Here is a 22,397-nt window from a genome sequence, read left to right on the forward strand (position 1 = left end):
GCCCACAGAAGCCAGCAGCAGCCAATCTTGGAGGGGAAGAGGGCACACGTGTCCCCCTGTGCCTCCCCTACACGCTGCCTATGGTTTCAAGTCTTATGTGTGTTGGTGGACTATGTGAGTCCTAATGTGTAAAGGAAACGATGGAGCCAGAGTCTGCAAACAGGACATACTGCAGAAAGGTGCCCGTTTGTTCAGGTCAGCTGAACACCAAACGTCAAGCCTAGGATCAAAGTTCAGGTTCTGAACTGTCACAGCAGCAGAACAGACAAAGGCTGCAATGCTATGGAGGTGATAAAACTTATACCTGGGAACCCAGGGGAGATGTCTAGTGTCCAGTTTGACCAATTCATGGAACTTTTTGACATGTTCCAGAAAGAGATGCTAAGGGACTTTTGAGTGAGAAAATGAAAAAGGAGGAATACAAAAGAAAAGGAACTCATTAGCATTCTTAAGGAGGAGTAGAGAATCCACGTATGGCATCTATTAAAAAAAAATAAGTTTGGTGGAATACATGATCTCCAACCTCAAAAGGCCATTCTAGAAATAAATATACAGTTGCATTTTTTGTGGAAATCTGCAGTTTGGTAAAACTCAGCCAATTACCAGAAAATAGTTATGAATTTGAGCAACATCCATATAGCAATACCTGACTTACATTCGGAAGATCACAGAGTCCAAGGCTTATGTAATAATCCAGCCATGTTGAATAGTTTGTTTCCATTTTACCTAGAATATGTTGCTTGGTGCATGAAGTCAGTAAAATGTTTTCCAAAGTGGCCTCTAGCTGAATTTTATCAGGATAAGATGGTCGGTTTCTCTGCATTAGACAAAAATAAATTATTTTGAATGTAGTAACTAAATGAAAAATTATAGTACCCTAAACTACCCATTGTTGTTTCCTTATACTTCTGAACTAAAAGATGCAGTACATAAACATGCATAGTCAGCTAATTTGTCTTAGGGTACTGGGGTATCAGTTCCATGACGCTCCAAGTTCCTCTTAGCTAAGAGTCAAGGTTGTTCTGAAACTTAAAGTTCTTTCACTCATTAGCATTTTAATTTATCACACAGTCACTTGTTCTGCAGTCTATAGCATCACTACAACATCATTGCAAAGGCAAAGCAAGGCAAGGCAAAAGTGACACCAGTATTTCACTTTAGCTAATTTATTATCAGTTATTCAACAGAAATGTGAAAATAAGGCAGAGAGATCAATAGTGAGAACTTATAAAATTAAAACAATCTACTTCACAAAAGGACAGTTGCAGACAGTTCATTAACTCTAAGTTATTTAACTAAATTCTGAGAAATAAAATATCTGATCAGTGTACATTCACAGTAGTTTGTTGTTACCTCGTAAGTCAGATTCTGTTCAACTTTTTTGCCATCCCAATTCAGATCTAGATATTCATTAAATAAGACTGCTGCTTGCTGTATAGACCCACATGCCTGAAGGTGTCCTATATGTAATACTTTCTGCAGCTGAAAGAGAGAAACATACAATATACTGTGTGCTACTTACATTTTATTTTTGAGAAATTAGTTTGCAATTACAGAATATACATTTTATAAACTGCTACAAAATAGCTATAGTGGTTTATACAAAGAAGCCGCTACTGCCAAGGTAGAAATGCATCCTATGGAAGAGAATATTCTCAAGGTTGTTCTCCCAAGATTGTCTTTTTAAGTCTTATTAGGAAACATAAAATGTGACCATCTGCAGAGCATAGGTGACTGGTAGGGGGTGCACATGCTCCCCCCCCCAACAGCCAACTGATGCTATTGGCAGAGCTGGTGCCCGCCCTGACAAGGCCAATGCCAGCGGCTTCTGTGGGTGCTCCCCAGATTCAGGAGGCACCAGTCACTCATGCTGCAGAGGCATCAATTTCATCCTAAATGCTAAAATAAATTGAACAGCAAAACAGAATTAGTGTATGATGGTGAGACAGCTTTAGATGGGAAAGAAATACAGCAAAGATTCCTCAGAGTTGTATTTCACCCTTTCTAGTGGGGTGGTTAGAAAAGTCGACTTTTAATCTAAAACTTGGGTTTGTTCAACAGAAGGAAAGAACTCTTACTTCACAGCATAAAAGCAAAACATTCATACCTGACCTGAAGAAACTGTCATACAACCATTCCAGCTGGTGATACTGCTCTTAGACTTGTTTTCCAAAGAAATGTTGAAATCAGCAGGCTGTCCACCATTCCATGCAAGCTGCATCTAAAAGCAGAAGAGATGGATTTCTACAGTGTCCCTGGGCTCTAGGATTAGAAGTTGCAGCCACAACCTAGTTGACTCTTCCCAAAGGGACTGCAGGCCTGCATGGATGGAGGCAGGTGGGGACTGCGGGGCTGCATGGATTGGGGGCGGGGATGGGGGAAAATGTTGAAGAGAAGGACTAACAGTTGGTACACAGAATGTGCAAGGTCAGGATTTTCCACATGCTGGGATATTTTTATATTAGTGATTCATATGACTGAGCAAAATTAGTGATCCATATGACCACTTAATTTTCTAAGTACCAGCAGCAGCATCAGTGCATCCCAGGCAAGCCCCCCCGCCCCAGTCTTAATTGTCGCCAATGCCCTAATACTTCAGAAGAAGGCAAAAAGTTCCCCAGAATAATTTAAGAAGGAGAAAAAATCCTTCCTGGCCCTTGCAAGCAACCAGCAAAGGACCTCAAAATATGGAATTACCACACAGCTCATGCACCATGAGAGAATTAACTCTATGGCCAAAAATAAAGATTGCAAATACTTGATTGCATGTATCAATTAACCCCAAAACTCATTGTTCTAACATACTGTCCCTTCAGTAAACTTATTGTGTTCAGTCTTAAAACAAATCAGGTTCCTTATCTCCAGCATTTTATTCTAAAGTCCATTCCAAAATTCAGTCCTCTCATAGAGATCTTCTAATTTCCATTGTAAAAAATTGCTCATAGCCAGTTTGTAGTCACTTGATCTCATTCTAGTATTGCTTTTTAACCTAATAAGCTCTTTTCTCTCTCTCTAATATTCCCCATATGTATATATTTATAAAAAGTAATCATATCCCTTCTTGAGCCCCATTTAGACAGACTAAATAAGACAGGCTCCCTTAATCCTTTTTCATAAGAAAAGTTTTTCATTCCCTTAACCATTTTAGTGGCCCTTTTTACTCATTTCAGTTTTGAAAATTGATGACTGCACCATGTTTTACCTGGGGTCTTAATCAACCCCTTGTACAATGGTACTAGATTGTCATTGTCTTTACCCACCTAATACACCCCAGGATTATATTTGCCTTTTTCATAGCTGCATCATATAGTTCATGGTCTTCTACAGTAACAATATACACAGGCCCTTCTCTTCAGTTGTCTGCAAATTTATGTATCCAACTTATAATACAACTTCTGGCTCAAGGAAATATCACCAGCATTGAAGTCAAATTTATACAGCACCAGCTCCGTTGTATAGGACATATAGTAAGGATCCCTGACATCCAGCTCCCCCCAAAAAGGTCCCAACTCACCAATGATCATTACTCTAGAAGTGGGCGGAAAGAAATTCAAGGACACACTGAAGACCAATTTGAAGAAATACAATAACAACATCAATACCTGGGAGACTCAAGAACTGAATCATCCCCAATGCTTGATTATTTTAAGCAAAATCACCTCACTATATGGGCAGGTAGATAAGAGACACAAAGGGAAAGACCTGTGATCTGACATGACCAGGATTTACTCCTTCCTTCTGGAACTGTTTATTTGCTACATCTGCAGTCAAGCACATGGATCTCAGATTGGCCACCTCAGTCACGTATGGGTTTATTGATGACTTCCCTATTTACTGGAAGACTCATCCTCATATCAAGGGGCTGCTGATGACAATAGCTAAAGTCATTATTAGAGGACTGTAAGTAAATGACTTTGTACTTCACACTGATATTATGGTTTAATGCTCCATTCCACAAGGAAATCTTGCATAATAAATGATAATTCACCCTCTTCTGTATTGTTAAGACACCACTTCTGCAAATTTCACAAGGATGCATCTAGTTCCTGTACAATCTATTTTGTTTAATATAAATGTTAAACAGAACGGAGCTTGGGATTAATCCTTGAGGAACTCCATTGGTAGTTGTTCTCTACTCAGATAACACATCTTTCAGCATAACCTGCTAGAGTCTCCTTTTGAACCAGCTTCTTTTCCACCTCATTATTGTAGTGCTTGATCCTTGTCTCCCCAGTTTGGCCAATAATTTCCTATGTGGTATGGTATCAAAAGCTTTGCTTAAAGCTAGGTAAATTATCTTCACTGCATTGCCCTTATCCAAAAGTCAGTTTTCTTGTGATAGAAGGATATTAAATTAGGCAATCATATTCTTCTTCAGATAAATCCAAGGCTGTGTTTTGTCCCATTTTACTTCCATAACCTTGGTTATTCTTTCTTTCAATATCTGGTGAAGGCAAAGAGCCTAAAAACTGAGGTTCTGTTTACTCTGGTTGGATGTTACAGAGCTCAGGAATTTATGACATTAAAGAAGGAGTTTAAATACCAGTTCTTGGCCAAAATACATTTGATGTGCACTGTTGTGCAAATTGCTGTGATCCACTGAGATTGACTTTTATCTTCCAAAGTGACCACTTTATATACAGAAAAAAATGTTACCAATTACCCAGAGTTGCACAGAACAATATCTTAGAAAATTTCCTGGCAAAGGAAAGAATTGTGGTATCTCCAAAATCAAGACACAGTAAAATCTGGAATGTTTTGGAATTCAAAAAAACCCAGTAAATACAATAAATATTAGTTTTCACTTTGCAGAACTTTTGACTATTGTACCTGCTGATTGTATTTTCCATCTCTTCTTTCCCCCAAGGAACTGACCTCCAATTGCTTCAAGGTGAAATTAAATGGGTGAGTGACAGTGGCTCGGTACTTAATACGTTCTCTTCCATACTTCAGGGAAGACGAGATTAATACCTGGTCAAGATCAACAGGTGTAGAACTGACATGAATGACAAAATTCTTTTTATTTTACATTGAAGCATTTCCATATCTACCTCACTTCTAAAATTAAATTAGGATTTTCAGCCTACATAAATAGAGCTTACTATTGCAAGGGAACCTTGATATTTTTTGTAGGCAAATTCAGGTGCCTCTATGACTAAGTTTTATACCCCGCTTTTCCCATTTAATTCAGAAAATAATGTTCTTTGAACTATACATGCTTTAAATAACATTATGCTAGTATAAGAATCGCAGAGGGCTGGTGATTATATTTCAGATACAGATTCACTGTATGTACTGCAAGTTATGTATACTCTGAACTCCGCAAGCTATTTGCATATCTATACTATAATGAAGGTATTTTTATTCACTATGCCCTTTTATCATTTATTTTTAAAATAGACTTGCTGATGTATCTGTTACACCAATTGAAAATGTAGCACAGACCAGATTTCTAATTTTTACTGATAATTAAGAAAAATCAAAGGAAAGAAGAACCTGTGATTAAAGATTAATCACTGATGTTAAAAACATCCTTACATAGTGTACCTATCTGTGCAACTCCTGTTCATGCAAGTTCAGTATGCCTCAATGCATGAGGAAAACCCTCCATCCTTTTCAGTTGACTCCTCAACTACAACATCTTCCCATCTAATTCAGAATTCTCCAACTGATTTTGAAATTCCCAAAGATTTGTTCCTTTCTTTCTCTTTGATCCTTATCTGTCTTCCCTCCAGCCTATGCCCTTGCTTCTTGGCCTCAGCTATTATGCCATTCTCTTCCATCAATTCTTAGCAGCTGTTTTCTTCCTTTCATTTGTGTTAGAACTACTACAGCCACTCTCTGAACCATATCCACTTTGCTTCTGACTGTCTCTTTTTAGGCCCTGTTGCATGTTACTTGGGACATGTTTAACTGCACTTACAATGCTAGTATCCTGAGAATTCAGGAAGTAAAACACATGCTAAGTGCTATCTTAGTGTAGCAAAGTTAGGACTTTCCTGGTGAAGAGTATCTCCAGATCATACTACCTGACACGTGTTGAGCTAATGTCCAATTGCTCTATGGAGGTAATACAATCAAGAGACTCAGCTACAGTGGGAGGCTGGGATCAATACAAAACTGTTTGTCAGTCCCTCCTCTACAGCAAACAGGAGTCTTCTATAGCTCTGGCACTTAGGAATCATTTTATCTAATAAGTTTATTAGGTATAATGAGACTTATATGGAAAGTCAACAGTTTTCCTCCTGCTCAAAGTCTTTTACTTTTAGCTTTTTCAAAGCTATCTGATTCTCCATGTAATTCTCCTGGCACAATTGTTCTGTGCTATTGTACCTGGTCCTTGTCATTCCAGCCAATGGTAATATCATCCTGATAAGTGTGCACTGCATGTTCCATGTATATGTTGACGCTGGTACGCCAGGGAAAAGGGAGAGAGAGAGGATGGGAAAGCTCCACTTAAAAAAAAAAAGTTCAAATATGTTAAATTTCACCAAACACGACAGTTTTCTTGTATTTTTTAATGATAAAAAACATGACATGGCACTTCAAGGGAACTAGCAAAAATCTGGCTCTCAAGATAATGTTTCTTTTTCAGAAAGAAAACTTTTGTGGCATGAATTTATACTACTGAATATGAAGATTCATAGAGAGGAAGGATAAGTTCCTGATTTATGAATAGATACATCATATAATAAACAAAATGGTGACATTTGCCCCAAAATGAACCCCTACAGGGAGAAGCCGGGAAAGTTGATTGGATGAAGACAGAATGACCTTCTATTAGAAAAGGAGAAACCTTTAATCCTCAAAAGGCAATCAGGCTAGGTCACAGTAAACAGTATTTTCATGTTAGAAGTCTAAGCATTAAGAGCTGGATTGTCTTTCTAGACAGGATACATGGAGACATTGCCATGTACTGGTTGCTAGAACACAACATCCCCTGGGAGTACTGGTTTAGTGGCCCTTTTTAGTCATTTCAGTTTTGAAAATTGGTGACTGCACCATATTTTGTGTAATGTACACAATGTCCCCTGGGAGTCCTGGTTTCTCTCTCTGGTCTTATGAATAAAATATTTGTACAAAATGGAACAGCTGCAACAGTACAGCCTGAGGGAAACCCACCTCTGTGTTACAGTGGTTCCTCTCCTATGCAGGGAGAGCACTAAAATAAAGCCCTTGCTCTGAAACTGGTAGAGAAGGGCTTTAAAGCCATGTAATGCAAATCTCAGGGAAGTGCCCTCCCACTGTGCTATGGTAAAGGTGAAAATAACCGTAAACTTGTCATCCTCTTCTCCTTAGTGAACAGCACCTATGTCCCTTGGCTTCTTCCCCATTTTATTTATGCTTATTGCAAAGCAGTTACAAGTGTTCCAGAGGAAAGCAGAACATTCTGTTCAACCCAAAACCATTTTTTTTTTTGCAATTTGCCAATAAAATTAAAAGATTTTTTTTTTTTTTTTATGTGGACATGGAACTGAACACTCATTCACACAGTGCCATAAGTAACCTGGCTAGCATTACATTCTCTTCCCAGAGGGCAGAAACCAAAGGCCCACTCCAGAAGTCCTCGCTCTTTGTATCCACTTAGAAATGTGACTAAGTGAGGTTCATAGGCCTGGACACAAAATGGCATTAAGACATTTAAGTAATTAGCTTTGTGGCTTTTACATTCCTTTATTTCTGCTAGCAGGACTTACTAGAGAGGTTAGAAACTTACATTTAATATCATGATCTCCAGATAACTTTGGGAAGAGTCCAGTGTAAGTGCCTGTCACCTTGACTTCCTTGCCATTCCACAGAGTGATGTGCCGCAATATATGAGTTCTGTTATCTTTTTGATAACCAGTCATGAACACAAGCTGCTTTGGAAGGATTTTTAACTGCAAAAAGGAAGGTAAGCCCATTAAGCCTCATGCTTTTTGCAACATGGAAACCTAAAAATGTGTCATCTTGAGGCTACAAGCTCTTGAATATAGGGATCATTCTTTTAGTAAGTACTAGTACACAATCTAGCATAATGGTGGTGTGAGCCATAATTCTTCTATAAATAAGAATGCATTTCAGTTGTCAAGTTCTCTTTTTATTTATAAATACGTAGTAGAGTATATACTTCACAGTATCTGTTTTTGCTTATTACATACATCACCTCTGTAAATGGCTGAATAAACTGTAGTACTCTCTCTAATATGCCTACAGTGCCATATCTTTAAAAAAATCCAGCATTGCCTGGCTGTTAGTATAAACAGTTATAGATAGTTATCTTTTTTCTTCCCTATTTAGAATAGGAAGTATATGTAGTAACTATGTGGTAAGAGATGGCACACTCTCAACTTTAAGATAGTTTATAGTATATGTTTGTATATGCCATACACTAGCTACATGTGTTCACTAACAAACAGCAAATCAAATTGTTGGACACTAAACAAACTTAAATCCATAGTACACTAACAATGTGCTCCTGCTGCAAATAGAGTCTGTGGCAAAACTCTTGATATATTCAACAGAATAGCTCTTCATAGTTTAGTAAGTGTATTCCTGGATACGTTTTTCGGAAAACTGGATGGGCAGCTAGTGATTCTGGCAGTTTCTTTGATGTTACTAACCTGGGGCAGTGTGTGCATCATTTCAATGACATTCGCATAGGTTGTCCCAGTGAAAGATAACTTAGTTGTAACATGGAAATCCTTCTTTTCCATCCTGATAGAGAGTCTACCTTCTGCCTCCTTCATATAATAATGTACCTATTGCAGTTCCAGTAAAATATAAAGGGATAAATGACTTAGTCTTCAGACTCATGTTTTTCTGGCACAGAATATTACATATGATCATTAAGACCTGAAAGGAAGGTATGTTTGGCCTTCCCACCTCCCGTTACCCCTTACTGAGTTCACATTGTAACATGCAGGCTTACAGACTAGATTATTTTCAATGAAAACTATAGCCCCAATGCAAGACACGCATTTTGTCTTAATGCAAAAATGCAGAAAATGTTTTTCCCCCTTGTGGCTATATGATGACTGCAGAGGATCCTGATTACAGTGGCTGTGCTGTGAGAAGGCTAACATTGGAGCTCTGATCCTAAAGGGTAAAATTTGCCCCCTCCTTCCCTGAGGCTGGCAGAGGGAGAAGCTTGGCAGCCATCTAGCAACAGTCTCTCCACAGTTTTATTCTTCCATGCTTTTATATATCAGCAAACAAAAATCAGTTTCTCTACTTAATGCAACCTCAAGCTGAGGCCTGATTTTTTGGGGGAAAGGTGCATGTGGTATGCAAAAAAATATGGTAGTCTTTGTTATCCTGGCAACAATTGTTCATACACAAGTAGTTCAGGTTCCCATTAACAAATAGCCCTATCATTCTTTCACTTCAACCTTATTTGTGTGTTTCCCTCCCACTGGTAGAGAAGAACTATTTCCTACCCAAACATTACTTTTTAATAGCCAGTATAATTTTAAATAGAGTTTGGAGATTGCTAACAATTTTTATTGGATACAAATTCTGGCATTTTTTTAAATCAAGTACACACAAATGGAATCTACAGAGAGGAGCTAATATATACCATTATGATCAGAATGCTGACAGTATTACTTTGGAAAACATCCAGCAGCTTGGAAGGTTGCCATTATCAAAAAAATGTAATAGTCCTCAGTGCTACAAATATTGCAGTTAGAAGCTGCAAATATTAGATAAAACTAGCAAAGCTATGTGTGTATGATAGATAACTAGCACATAGTTACCTTTGAGGAAAGTTCAACTGTGCTGGGCAAGTATTGAAGAAAAAAGTTCTGTAAAGCTTTTATATTCAGTTCTTCACTGGAGGAAAGAAAGGCATCGTTTGTTCAGCAGTATTTCTAAAATTGCTTATGAGTCAATTAAATGCAACATTCAGAAAGGCCAAAGTTCATTTCTGGCATAAGTGGGTACAACGAAGCAGAACGGTCCACTAGAATTTTTGAATTATGAACTGCATTTCCTCCCACAGTGAGCACTTAGTAGGTTTCCTTTGTTGGCAGGTTCATTCAACAGCAAAGGAATCTGAATAACTAGAGCCAAATTCAGACATTTATGGGAGAGGTACACATACATAAGGTAGAATTCAGCCTGATAAATAGGAAAACACTGTTTATCACATTTATGCATCACTGGTTTAACCATGAGATTTATGTAATGGAATACATGGGTGTAGACACTTATATCAATATCTAACTTTGCTATTATTGGAAATTTGCTTGAATGTGAAAGGGGTCTCAAGTGTAGACTCCAGACTGGAATGTACGGAAAGAACTAAAATAGTAGTATTTTGGTTCTTAGACATGTAAATACAGAACAATATAAATCTCATATGCTTGTGCATTATTAATGCATTAAATATTTGTATTAAGATATTTGCTATGTAATCCTATCAACATGCATCACTTACATAATTAATCTTTTCTGAAAGAGCATTGAAAATTTCTAGCAGAATGACGCAAAATTATGTACACAAACACAGTAAATACTGCATGGGCTGTATGCTAAAAATTGCCATTTATTTATAAGCCTCAGTGTGCCTTCACCACTTTTGTGGGGTTTTAACTAAATTGAAGCAGTTGAACAGAAGTTTAACTGATGCTCTGAGAGAAGGCATGTTCTTAAGTACTTGGCCGAATGAGGCTTCAGTCCTCTGGACTTTTCCAAGGGAATACAAGTCTAAATCTCCATGGAACTACTGCCTTTCTCTTACGTGGAAAGCCAAGATGCTGAGGTCCCTTGCAGGAGGTTTTTATTTTCCACTTTATTCTCTTTATGGAAACAGGATGGGGGGGAATGGACGTGGCAGCAGGTGGCCCCTCAGGTGACATGGTCATGCCTGCCCTATAACCTGCAGGTCTGGGTTGATGCTGTTCTTTAGCCCTCCATACACTTCCCGGAGTATACAATCTGTTTACTGGAGTTATGTACTTCATTTCAGAATTGGTTACCAACTGAATTTCCTTTGGGCCTTTAATGGTACATAAATGATGTTTGTGTGATCCCACCAGCCTAACTGAATCTTTACAATAACTAAAATCACCTTCTCACCTTTGCTGCTCATTTTTCTTATTGACGGTGAATGAGAGGCTTGCATTTGGCCCACAGGTCACTGTCAGAGACCCTTCAATTTCATTTTCAGTCAGGATTTCAAGGAATGTCATCTGAGAAAGGGATCAGAGTTTAAGGACAAGCTGATCTGCACAGAACAGGTCATTAACGTTAATCCTGTTTTATCTTATATTGAGCCATCACTTGTCTTAGATTAAAGCAAAAATCATCTTCAGCTAAATCTTATCTTCCAGAAATCCAGTCTCCATTTGAGGACCTCAAGTGATGAAGAGTTCAATATGTTTGTTGGTAGTTTGTTATGGTGGTTTATCTCCCTCACTGCTGAACATCTGTGCCTTATTTTACATTTGAAAATATCTAGCTTCAGCTATATCCTTTTTTGGGCACATCCAGACAAGCGCACACATGCAGTATGCGGCGCCACACACCACACGCCCCGTAGATGCAGGCATTCTCCTCACTGATGATTTGCAGCACAGACCTGGTCGGAGGGGGAAGGGGAGGGGGGTAACATTGGGAAATCCAGGGGCAAAAGAAAAAAACACACCTAAAAAAAGTGGGGTGGTACATGTGGTGGCAGCATACACCACCTGAAACTGGAGCTCCAGCTGCCAACCAGGCTCCCTGCTGCTGGACTGCTGTGCTGCAGCCTCCGGAGGCCTCCAGGATCCCAGGTAAGTCTGCTGGGCCCCAGCCTCCCCTACCCCACTGGGGCCAGCCTGCCACATGCCAGAATGCACATGCACGGTGTTCCCCAGGCACAAGTAGCAGTGGCACATATTGTGCTGCTTCTGTTTGTCCCCAGGGAAACACATAGGAATGTGGCACATGGGGACATGCCCCTTAAGGATATAAGAAATGCCATACTGCGTCCAACAGCAACTAGCCTCAGAAAGAAGATTCTGAGGAAGAGGAGCATATATGTTCAGGACCTCTCTCAAGTGATCTGTCTGTGGTCCCTTTTTCCTTACAGCTTCCATCAGTCAGAGGCCTAGAAAAGTTTTCATCTGGAGGCTGCAGCACCATGTTTAATACCCACTGAACAATTTGTCCAGGCCTGGTTAAAGCATCTGGAACACCTTGTGGCAATGAGTTTTACAAGCTAATTATATATGGAGCGAAAAGAACTTCCTTTTGCCTCGTAAAGCTGCTTACCGCTATGATCCCTCACTTTCTCTGCGTCACTGCTTTTCTACTCATCCCTTTGTGTCACACACACGTCTTAATTAGTAGTGATTTATTCACTTCTAGCTCATTGATAAAAATGTTGAAAAGCTTAATACCAGTCTCCAAGAAACTCACTAAAATCACACCTATTTAGAGATAATTCCCCGTTGACAACTCCTTTTTAATATGCCACTTTGGAAGTTCTGAATTCACCTAACGTGAGCTTTACTAAAGTAGGACAGTGCTAATTTTTTAATCAACATGCTATTCAGTACACAGTCAAACACCTTATGGTCATCCACTGAACTCCATAGCCTGTCTAATCAAAGCATAAAAAACTAATCAGTGCTTTATTACCTTAATGAAGAAGGGAAGTCCAAGATGCTTGAGAATAGGTATTGAATGTTTTACTTCTGCCATGAGTTCAAACATACCATACAGTTCAAAATGGGTATTAACATCCAAGTTCACAGTTATATTTTTGTCATCGTATTGAAGTTCAAAGGTTGTTTTGACTTTGTTTTCTAAAAGCAATGAAGATAGCAGGAATAACGCCCTTTTAATGGACTCCATCCCATTTCATGAAGGCTTACACCAAACCAAAATAGCCACCAACTATTCACCTTTGGGGTCAAGATGCAAAGCATCACAAAGTCAGTTCTAGGATGACAGACAAGAGTCTAGAGTTTGGTGAGAGGACCACAAACTGATGTCTTTAATGCATTTTGTACTTATTAAACCTTGATCTAGAAAAGTGCCTGTGGAATTTCTATTATGTTATATGAGTGGTCAGTGTGGTCATGTGCTTTACCAGGTTGGAGCCTTTGTGTTTGACAACACATGCAGTTTTGTATCGCACTCAAAAGGCAGGAATTATTCCAAAATGGTGGGTTTTTTAGGTCAAATGTTCCTCTCAGTTGCAGCTAGAGCTAATCACCATTTTTCAAATGAAATGCTTTCAGTTCTTTTTTTTGGTTTGCTCCTGATTTTTAAATAACAACATTGGAACAAATATAAAGAGAAGAGAAAGGAAAAACAAATAAAAAAAACCAGGAGAAGGACCCAAAACTGAGAAAAGCTTCTGACAAGGTAGCCAAAAACATGGCTGTGAATCTAGTACATTGATTTGTTGTCCAATTTTCTTCTACAGGCTGGCCCAAGTTGTATCATTATGTACACATGATAAACCAGCAACTAACAAAGTCATTATTTTAGATTAAGGAGTAGGGGTTTGTGGTGTTGGTTCTACGACCTGGTCCTTGCTGACCTGTATGATGTCTGAGTTTTTGTGACCACTGTTTCTTAACATTTACACAGTGCTTATCTGAATGTGAACAAATTTCCATTTGAATCATGGAAAGTGCCCGCTGCAATAGGAGATAACATACAAAAAATGGTTTGTTACCAGCTAGCTTTATATCCTCCAGTGCCATGAAACTGTGTGCTTTGAGGGCTTTTTCACAGCTGAAATTTAGAGGGCAGGCTGTATGAAGGAAGGAAGTGTGTGTGTGTGTGTGTGTGTGTGTGTATGCGCACGCGTGCGTGTGTATGTGTGCGTGCGCGCAGGCACGCGTGACTGCGTGTTACTTTGTACCTAGATCAACTGGCCAAATCAAGAGATGTGGTGTTTTTCATAGTACAAATGAGGATGGGGTCATTAGCAGAGTTGTGTATTACTTCACCAATCTTTACCTTTTATCTTAATTTTTCTAGTTACTTGAAAGGAAGAGTTTTTGTGATGGAGGTATATGAACAAGGTTCCTAAAAAATCACAAAATATAAAAAAAGAGGCTCATCTTCTTTTACATCACTAAAGATATCTAATTGCATTATAACAGTTTCCAGCAGAGGGAGCTGCTGAAAGCTGGTTGGAAACTGAAAGCAAAATTTGAGGTGGTGCAGTCAGAGGTAGATGAATGCCCTCTTAGGCACTGATAGACATGCAGGCCCTGGCTCTAACTCATGACACTTTACATAAAGCACCATGAGGTAGAGTGCCCCTCCAACCTAACAGACATTCACCTGTTGGGTTGGGTTGGGTTGGGTTCCGGGGGGGAGGGAGGGGAGGCAGGCAGAAGTTGAGCCTGCCTGCAGGAGCCTGAGAAGCCTGCCTGCAGCCAAGAAGTCACCCCTCTCCCCCCAGTTCCAGAGCTGTCAGCAAGAAGGGAAGGGGGAGGGGGAATGAGCTGCTGGTTGGGGTTTGCCTGGCCTGAGCTGGAGGGGTTGGGCTGGAGGGGCGCAAGGTGGGGAGAGCTCTGATTCACCTGCCTCCCACCCTCCTTCAGCTCAGGCCAGGGAAACCTCAGCTGGCAACTCGCTCTCCCTCCTCCCCCGTTCCTGCTGACAGCCACCCGGGGTGGGGCTCAGCTGCGTCAGCCCTATCATGCTACAAATTAGCCCTAAGGAACAGAAGTTTCCTAAGGCACTCTGAAGTGGAACACCTTCATCTGATACCTCATTTGATGAGGATTAATCTGTTGTGTGATCAGCCACTTTAAAAGTACTCTGCATCTGTGCACGTATGTCATGGCACAGCTGTAGAGTACTTTCAGGGGGCCAACTGTGTGACCCTTGTGACTGAGTCATCAGACTGGGTCCCATATCTCTGAACTCGGTTTCCCAGCTCTGCCAAAGATTCTCTGTCGGCTGTTGGGACACCTCTTTCTCCCCTCTGTAAATCTTTACCAAGTCTGCAAAATAGTGATTTTCCCCAAACTTTGAGTCTAAGTTAATTAAAATGCAGGTTTTTTGGGGCACTGTTTAGGTTTTTTTGTTTTCCTATGTCCATATGGCCATAGCACAATGAAGCCCTGATCTTGGCTTGAAAATAGAAAGGAATGTATCTAATTCTTTTAGTGACAGATACATTTTATGCATGAGAAAAAAAGAAAACCAGGAACAGGAAATTCTGCGCTTTTCTAGATAATAACAGCAGCTTTTAACAAATCCTTTTGCAAATAATTAGGAAACAGTCATAAAAACACAGAGCCCAGCCACATAACACGAATCCAAAAGAAACAGCATCTATCCTACCTAATTTCTGTAACATGAGAGTCAGATTGATCACTTTAGGGTAGCCATATGTCAGTAGTGCCTCACTGTTATGCAAACTTTGGCAAAAAAATTCATTTCTCTGGCCAATGTACTGAGAGTTAACTGTGTATGCAACTGTTGTTTGTCCAGCTGTAACTCGCACATGTCTTTCTTGAGTGGAATTTGTTCCTTGAAGGGACATAACCATCTGAAACAAGACAAGTATTTCAAAGGTGTGTTCAAAATAACATCCTAGCCAGTTACATACAGCAAGCAGAAGGAAGAGTTAACTTTTATATAAAATTTTTAGAAATATACCTGTAGACAGCAGAGTTTTAACCTATTCATTCTTTATAGCCATTTCTAGTGCCAAATCTATCCCACTAGATGAACATCAACATAACATAAATCATTTTTTTGGCAAATGTTCCTTGAACTATACATTATCCCTTAACAAGATGAAAATGTCTCAGATTTAGATAATAAATGTATTTAGAATACAGGAAGATTTTTGTCACAATTATTCCATCAAGAGAACGTATAAAGGAATACATGCAAAATTCATAATGGGAGATGCACCTTATTTTCTTATGCACTCACATTATATTTCTTTGGGCATTTTGCTATGTTTTAAATACTCGATAATCATTTGTAGTGGACTATCAGTGACCAAACAGGAACAACCAAATTCACAAGAAGTCAATTAAAAGCTTGTGTGTGTCATACTTTTCTCTGCCATAGATTGGGAGTTTGATCACAAGGATCAAACTTCTGTTCTGTATTCATACAGCACCTAGTACAAGAACAGCTCCCTCTGGTGGTGCAGTTCCAATTAGAAATAATCCTAATAATAAATCAGTTTAAAAATCAAAGGTACCTGGATATATGTTGGGATTCCAGACTGTTGCAGCCATGGCCAGCTGTTCTGGAAATTCACAGTTAAGTCAGTTCTCCTTGGAGTCTTCTGGATTTGTCCTTCCAGAGCCATCCAGCAAGAACCATATTGTATTTTGATACTCAAGCTCTTGATCTCTTTCAGGTCAAATGTAACCTGTAGGCAATAATATCATTGACTTTGTTTTGTAAAGGAAACATATCCTCTTTCTTCTTATTTTCTGCTCTGCTATTATGAATCCCTTGTTTGTATTGTAGAATCTCTCTTCTACCCTCTTATCAACTCTTTCTGTTTGTGAGATCTATAGACATCATGTCAAGAGTATGCTGAGGGGTTTTTTTCCTTTTAAGAACAACTATAAGCATCATCACTCAATATCTGCCAGAATTTTCTGTTTAAAAAACCTAGGCCCATTACTTTTGGAAACAGAATGACTGTTGTTTTTATCAAAATTCTCTGATGCAGGCAAGAGGATTTCAAAAACTTCAGTTCATAGTTCATTCAGATGGAATGTAAAAACGAAGGCTCATATGATGCTTTTTGCGAATGGGGTTCTAAACCTTGGTGCTTCAGCAATACTCCAGTTGGAGTAGTTACATTTTAGGTATCTCAGTGATCCAAGTCTTGGTCAACTCCCCCTGTTTCTTTGTTCAATGTCAATTATACAGACTACAGTACACTCATTTACTCTGTACTAGTCCTGCATTTGCTTTCAGGTCAGTTCAAGGAGTTGTTGATTCTAATCTATAAAACCTTATCAGGTTTGGGTCCTTACTACATAGAAGCTTCCCTCTATTCTTGTGCATCAATAGGTGAATGCAGCTGATGCATTCCTGCTTTGAATTGTTGATTGCCTTTGTAAGGAGACAGTAGCAGGTCTTAACTTTAATCCATATTTGCTAAATCTCAGGATGCAAGGCACAGCCTGTCTTCCATGTAGCGATTCCTCTCTTTCTGTGAATCCTTTCAACTTAATTAATAGAATCAGCTTTGAAATTAAGAGTTGGCCTTCACTTTCTAACCTAAAATGTTGTGTTGCTACCTGAAACTTGCAACATTTTGCCCCATATCTTAGTAGTGTATGATCGTGTATAAAAAGTGATGAGCTTTATGACGAAAGGTGCTGTGTATAAGTAGTAACATTCAACAGAACTGCATTACCAACAGAACTGGTGAGACTGGAACAGCCAGTTACAATTACTGGTCATTAATCAACTCATACATTTTCAGAAAGTCAACACAAGGTGTGGCATTCACAAATGTAATATTAAATTGTATTTTCCAGACTTTTGATTAAATAAACTATGTACCTTTAATTTGCCTGTATAGGTTTCTGGGTTAAAAAAGCATTGATTTTATTGCGTGCTTGAGATGACTAAACTACCAATGAGAGATGTCTGGGTAATTGAAGTCACCCATGACAATCATGGTCCTGGAGCATGTGGCCTCAGCCAGTTCCCGGGTGAACTCCTGGTCAGGACTTTGGATGAGAGGTCTGTAGTAGACTCCCACCATTGTGTCCCCTGTCCAGTGTTCCCCATGGATTTTAACCCAGAGGGTTTCCAGTCGTCTACCCTGGTCGCCAATATCAGCTTGCAGGAACATGTAGCTTTCCTTAACATAGAGAGCTACACCCCTGCCCCTTTTATCTACACAATCCCTCCTGTACAGGGTATAGCCATCTATACGTGAGGTCCAGTCATGGGTGGAGTTCCACCAGGTCTCTGTTATCCCTATGATGTCATAATTATTTGCATTGAGCAGGAGGACGAGCTCCTCCTGCTTATTCCCCAAGCTCCTGGCATTTGTGTACAGGCAGGCACATGCCCGGAAGAGGCAGCCCTTGGGGGATCTTGCCTTGCCCACAGATTGTACCAGCAGACTCTACCCCCTCCCATCTCTGGCAGAGACTGAAGCAAGCACTTGATAAGGGGAGGGGGGAGAGGGTATAATTCTCCTCAGCTCCACCAGACCATGGGGGAGAAGGAAGAGGCTGGGGAACCAAGGCTGGAGGGAGTGGTCCTCTGCCACCTGGCCCTGCAGGACCAAACTGAGAGGTGTTGGCAAAGACCTGGCACATCACATGTATGTGCTGGAGATGTAGCTAAAGGAACAGGAGAGGGTCCGAGACTGCTTGGGCTGGTGTGACTAAAGAAACCAGAGAACTACATTTATATTATAAAGCAGAACCTGTAGAAGGTAGGAGACTGGAATACTGAAGATGAGACAAAAGACACTGAATGCATGAGAGTCCTGCCAAAGGTGCTACAGGTGACAAGCATACTAATGTCAAGGCACCCAAGTGGGAGAAGGGGGTGCAAGTGCACCTATAAAAACCCAACTAGAGATGAGGCCTGTGGGATCTCCAGTCTAACACCTAAGATCCCCTGCCAATTCCCCAAGAGGGACTTTCTGAATACCTGGCTGTAGAGAGACACTCTGCCCTCAGGATTATGTAAGACTTATGCAAGGCTTTATCTTGTCTTTGTGGTTTATTACATTCCATTTTAAGTTAGACTAAGTTGTGTGTGCTCTCACTGTGTTTTACTGTGCTGTATCTTAGCTGAGGAGAAGATTTTTGGTTGTTCTTTGTCATATGCTTGAGATTGCAAATTGCTGTCTTAAATACATGCTTGCTTCAGAGAAAGGACTATTCTTGTTCAAGCTTTTATGAATTCATAGCCAATACTTTTTTTCCCACCCACCCACTCCTCAGCCTGGCAGGTGCTGCGCCCCCCAAGCAAACCCGGCCAGGGAGAGGATTTAAACCCCCACCCTCCAGGTGTTAGCCCAGGGCTGGGGCCTGGCCATGCCCCCTCTCCTGAACCTGGGTGGTGGGGAAAGCCTGGAGCTTCAGTCCCTTCCCTTTGGCAGTGTTTGGCAGGGTGGCAGCCACGCTATAGTGCCCCCCTAGCTTCTGGTCTGGGCCACTGCAAGCATGTGGCTACATTTCCTGAATCAAAAGTGAATGTCTGTACACTTGCTTCTCAGTTTAATTTCTGCAGTTTAGACTAATGTGCAAAGACAGCCTCAGGCTTTCTGACTGTCTATATTTAGCCTATGATAGTCTCTACATTAACTGTGTGTCTGTGCAACACATTTAGCATGCCTGGTCTGAGCTTTGTCTTATACCCGCGTCTGGTTACCACACGGGAAAGAGATCTGGGAGTCATTGTGAACAGTTTGCTGAAAGCATCAGCTCAGTGCTCAGCAGATATCATAAAAGCAAACAAAATGTTAAGAATTATTAGAGAACTGTAAACAAAATGGAAAGTATCATCGTGCCCATTTATAAATCCATGGTGTGTCCACACCTTTAATACTGTGCCACTTCTGGTCCCCACACCTCAATAAAGATAGAAGAACTAGAGAAGGTACAGAGAAGGGCAAGAAGGATTATTACCAGCGTGAAAGAGCTTCCATATGAGAAGAAACTAAAGAGGCTAGGCTTAGATACTTGACAACATGATAAGGCTTCACAAGAAAAAGTAAATAGGGATTAATTATTTACTCTGTCTGAGAAGAACCAGGGATCAAAAAATGAAACTAGTAGGTAGTAAATGTAAACTAACAAAAGGAAGTTCTCTTTCACACAGCATGTAATTAAAGTGTAGAACTTATTGCTGCCAGATGTTGTAGAAGCTGACAGCTTAGCCAGATTTGAAAAGAGACTGGACAAATTATTGGAGGAAAGGGGAAACTGAGAACAGGAGTTAGATATACAGCCTCTGAATTAGAACTTCCTAGACCTTAAATGCTGGAGGCTGCAAGTGAAAGGAAGAGTAGGAAAAAAACCCTGGTCATACCCAGTTCACTGTCCCTTTCAGCATTCCCTCTTTGCCACTATGTAACACAGAATAAATACATTCTTATGTTCTTAACATGTAATAAAACAAACTCCCCAGACAATGCCCCCAAGCTTAACCGTGCTTGCTGAAGGCCAGCCCAAATAAAAAGACCTCAAAAAGTTTTTGGAAGATGCCCAGGCTAAGACTCTGACAGACCACAAGTAGGAAGGAGTTCCAGGCTCGTGGAGCCACTACTGAGAACCATCTCTTACGTTTTTGCCCAACAAACTTGGTGCACTGATGCTACTTGGAGAAGGCTGCTCTTGGATGATCTTGGGGAATATAACAGAAAAATAAATAGGCAGCCCTTTACGTATGTAGGGATTGGGCTGGTTAAGATGTTAAGGTAAAAACCTGCACCTTGAATTATGTCTGGAAAACTATCAGATATTAGATGGGACTAATTTGTTGTCGTAACAAATTACCATTCAGACTGGTTTCCTTGAATTGAACCCCCTTAGGGCATTTGTACATATACCTTTTTGTCCCGTGATCCACTGGAGATCCGGTAGGTTGGAGTGGATTTGATTAATCGCATCTGCTCCACATGCGAGCTGACATGCACTGCACCGCATGCAGTTGTACAAGTGGTGAAATGTGCATCAGTGTGCAGAAAATGGTGGTGGCACACTTTTGAACTAAAACACCTCCGATGTGTTTTAGTTCAAAAATCCGCCGCCACCATTTTCTCAGAGCTGATGCACATTTCACATGTTTGCTCCACTGAAATCAGTAGAGACCAGCCAGGGAGGGGATTTAAACCCCTGCCCTCCAGGTGTTAGCCCAGGTATAAACAAGTGGAGCACAAACATGTGTACAAATGCCCTAACAGAAGTACTTACTTGTACAATTGTTCTGACAGGATAGCAGTAATGAAAACTTAAGAAGTGGATGTCACAATTCATACATCAAGATTGAGTAGCATTTTATCATTTTAGAGACTGAGTTATGTTCCTTCATATGCAGCAGTGCTTAACAGTAGTATCTGCAATCCACTTATTTTTGCCATTACAATTACGTCCTATATTCTATGTTTTCCTTATGCTCTGGTTGTACGCATCTCTACTGTTATTTAAACTGAGGTTTGACATACCTGCAACTCAGTCCTGTCTTCTACTTGCAAAGTCTTCAAAGCTTCTATATTATGTGTGAGCTTGTAGTTAATAGACACAAAACCCAGCTTCTGAATAAAGCTCAGTTCCTCTGTAATCTGTTTGGTTAACACAAAATATAGTATCAACTGTATGCTGTGCATCTTTAATATGGACTATGCAGTGGGTAATCAAAGTTATGATTGCTATGATATTAGGAAAACATTCCAAAATAAAGATACTGTGTAGCATTTGCAGAGGTCATAACACAATATGGTTTCTGGCTTATTGCTTTTTAACTTGGACTTGCAGTAGTGATTGTGTTGTATAAAGTAAAGATATTTGAAAATTATTAAGAGCTTTGCTACAGCTTTGGAATGATCCAGTATTCCCAACTCCAATTTCAAATGCATTGGTAGAAGGGTTATTTGCAGTCTGAAAGTTTGAACAACTGGACTGGCAGCTGTGAAGCTGAGGGTAAAGCCCATCCCTATGGCCCCTGAAGTGAACTGAGAGTCATTCCAGAATTTCTGGTGTTGGGCTTCGGGGCCTGACCATAAACTTATTAAAATGAACAGAAAAAATTCTCAATTTACATCAGGTCCTTAAAGCACCCAGCCTGTTCTAAGAAGCTGGATTATTAACACAGTTGGGATGTTGTGGTCTTTTGAAAGGTCTCATGCTAGTCTTTACTGGGCCTATATACTTGTGTTCCAGGGACTCTCTTTTTTTTTTTTTTTTTTTTAACTGTGGTTTATGAAAATGAGTCCATGTTGAATCTGTACACATTCTTCATACTTCTGAGGTCCTTTCTTTCAGCAATTGTAAAGGATAAACTAATGATCACACATGATTCTAATCTTTACTTCGCAAAGTCATACTATGAAGACACTTACTTTCATGCTGTCCACACTGAATTGAACCAGTCTTTTATACAAGTCACCCTTTCGTTCCAAAGTCACGTCCACTAGTGTCCTTGCTGGAAAGCCAAGGTCAGTGGCTCCTTGGATATTATGAGTTAACAGTGCATCCAGTTCTTGTTTGTTCTATAAACAATTCAAAACATACAAAAGTTGGAGATGCAGATTTTCTGCCTTCAAGTAAAAGACCTTGCATCTTGTAGTTGCACACAGACCAAAAAGAGCTGCAGTAAGATTTTGGTGAAAATGAGAAATAATTTCATTGAAGCTAATGGCGGTACAACAGGGTAAAAGGCAGAGAGGAGATTCAGGGCCAATGGCTCAGAAATAAGATAGGAAAGAAATGCATCATTTACAAAGG

At 40.0% G+C, this 22,397-nt stretch overlaps 1 protein-coding gene across 2 annotated transcripts in view; it reads right to left on the reverse strand.

Moving 5' to 3' along the window:
• The window catches only part of LOC109313505, a 176,447-nt gene that overhangs the window by 21,755 nt on the left and 132,295 nt on the right, over nt 1-22,397 (reverse strand). For both annotated transcript variants that reach the window (XM_019540114.1, XM_019540115.1), the window contains exons 46-59: nt 22,013-22,162; nt 21,119-21,235; nt 16,160-16,333; nt 15,283-15,490; nt 12,607-12,773; nt 11,062-11,174; nt 9,738-9,813; nt 8,604-8,741; nt 7,718-7,880; nt 6,334-6,455; nt 4,831-4,971; nt 2,108-2,221; nt 1,354-1,482; nt 656-817 (exon numbers count right to left, since the gene is read on the reverse strand). In XM_019540114.1, coding sequence (XP_019395659.1) covers nt 656-817; nt 1,354-1,482; nt 2,108-2,221; nt 4,831-4,971; nt 6,334-6,455; nt 7,718-7,880; nt 8,604-8,741; nt 9,738-9,813; nt 11,062-11,174; nt 12,607-12,773; nt 15,283-15,490; nt 16,160-16,333; nt 21,119-21,235; nt 22,013-22,162 — 1,974 coding nt within the window. The remainder of the gene's footprint in view (nt 1-655; nt 818-1,353; nt 1,483-2,107; nt 2,222-4,830; nt 4,972-6,333; nt 6,456-7,717; nt 7,881-8,603; nt 8,742-9,737; nt 9,814-11,061; nt 11,175-12,606; nt 12,774-15,282; nt 15,491-16,159; nt 16,334-21,118; nt 21,236-22,012; nt 22,163-22,397) is intronic.

Source organism: Crocodylus porosus, unplaced genomic scaffold (assembly GCF_001723895.1).
Source record: "Crocodylus porosus isolate Cpor-Errol unplaced genomic scaffold, CroPor_comp1, whole genome shotgun sequence".
Taxonomy (NCBI): Eukaryota; Metazoa; Chordata; order Crocodylia; family Crocodylidae; genus Crocodylus; species Crocodylus porosus.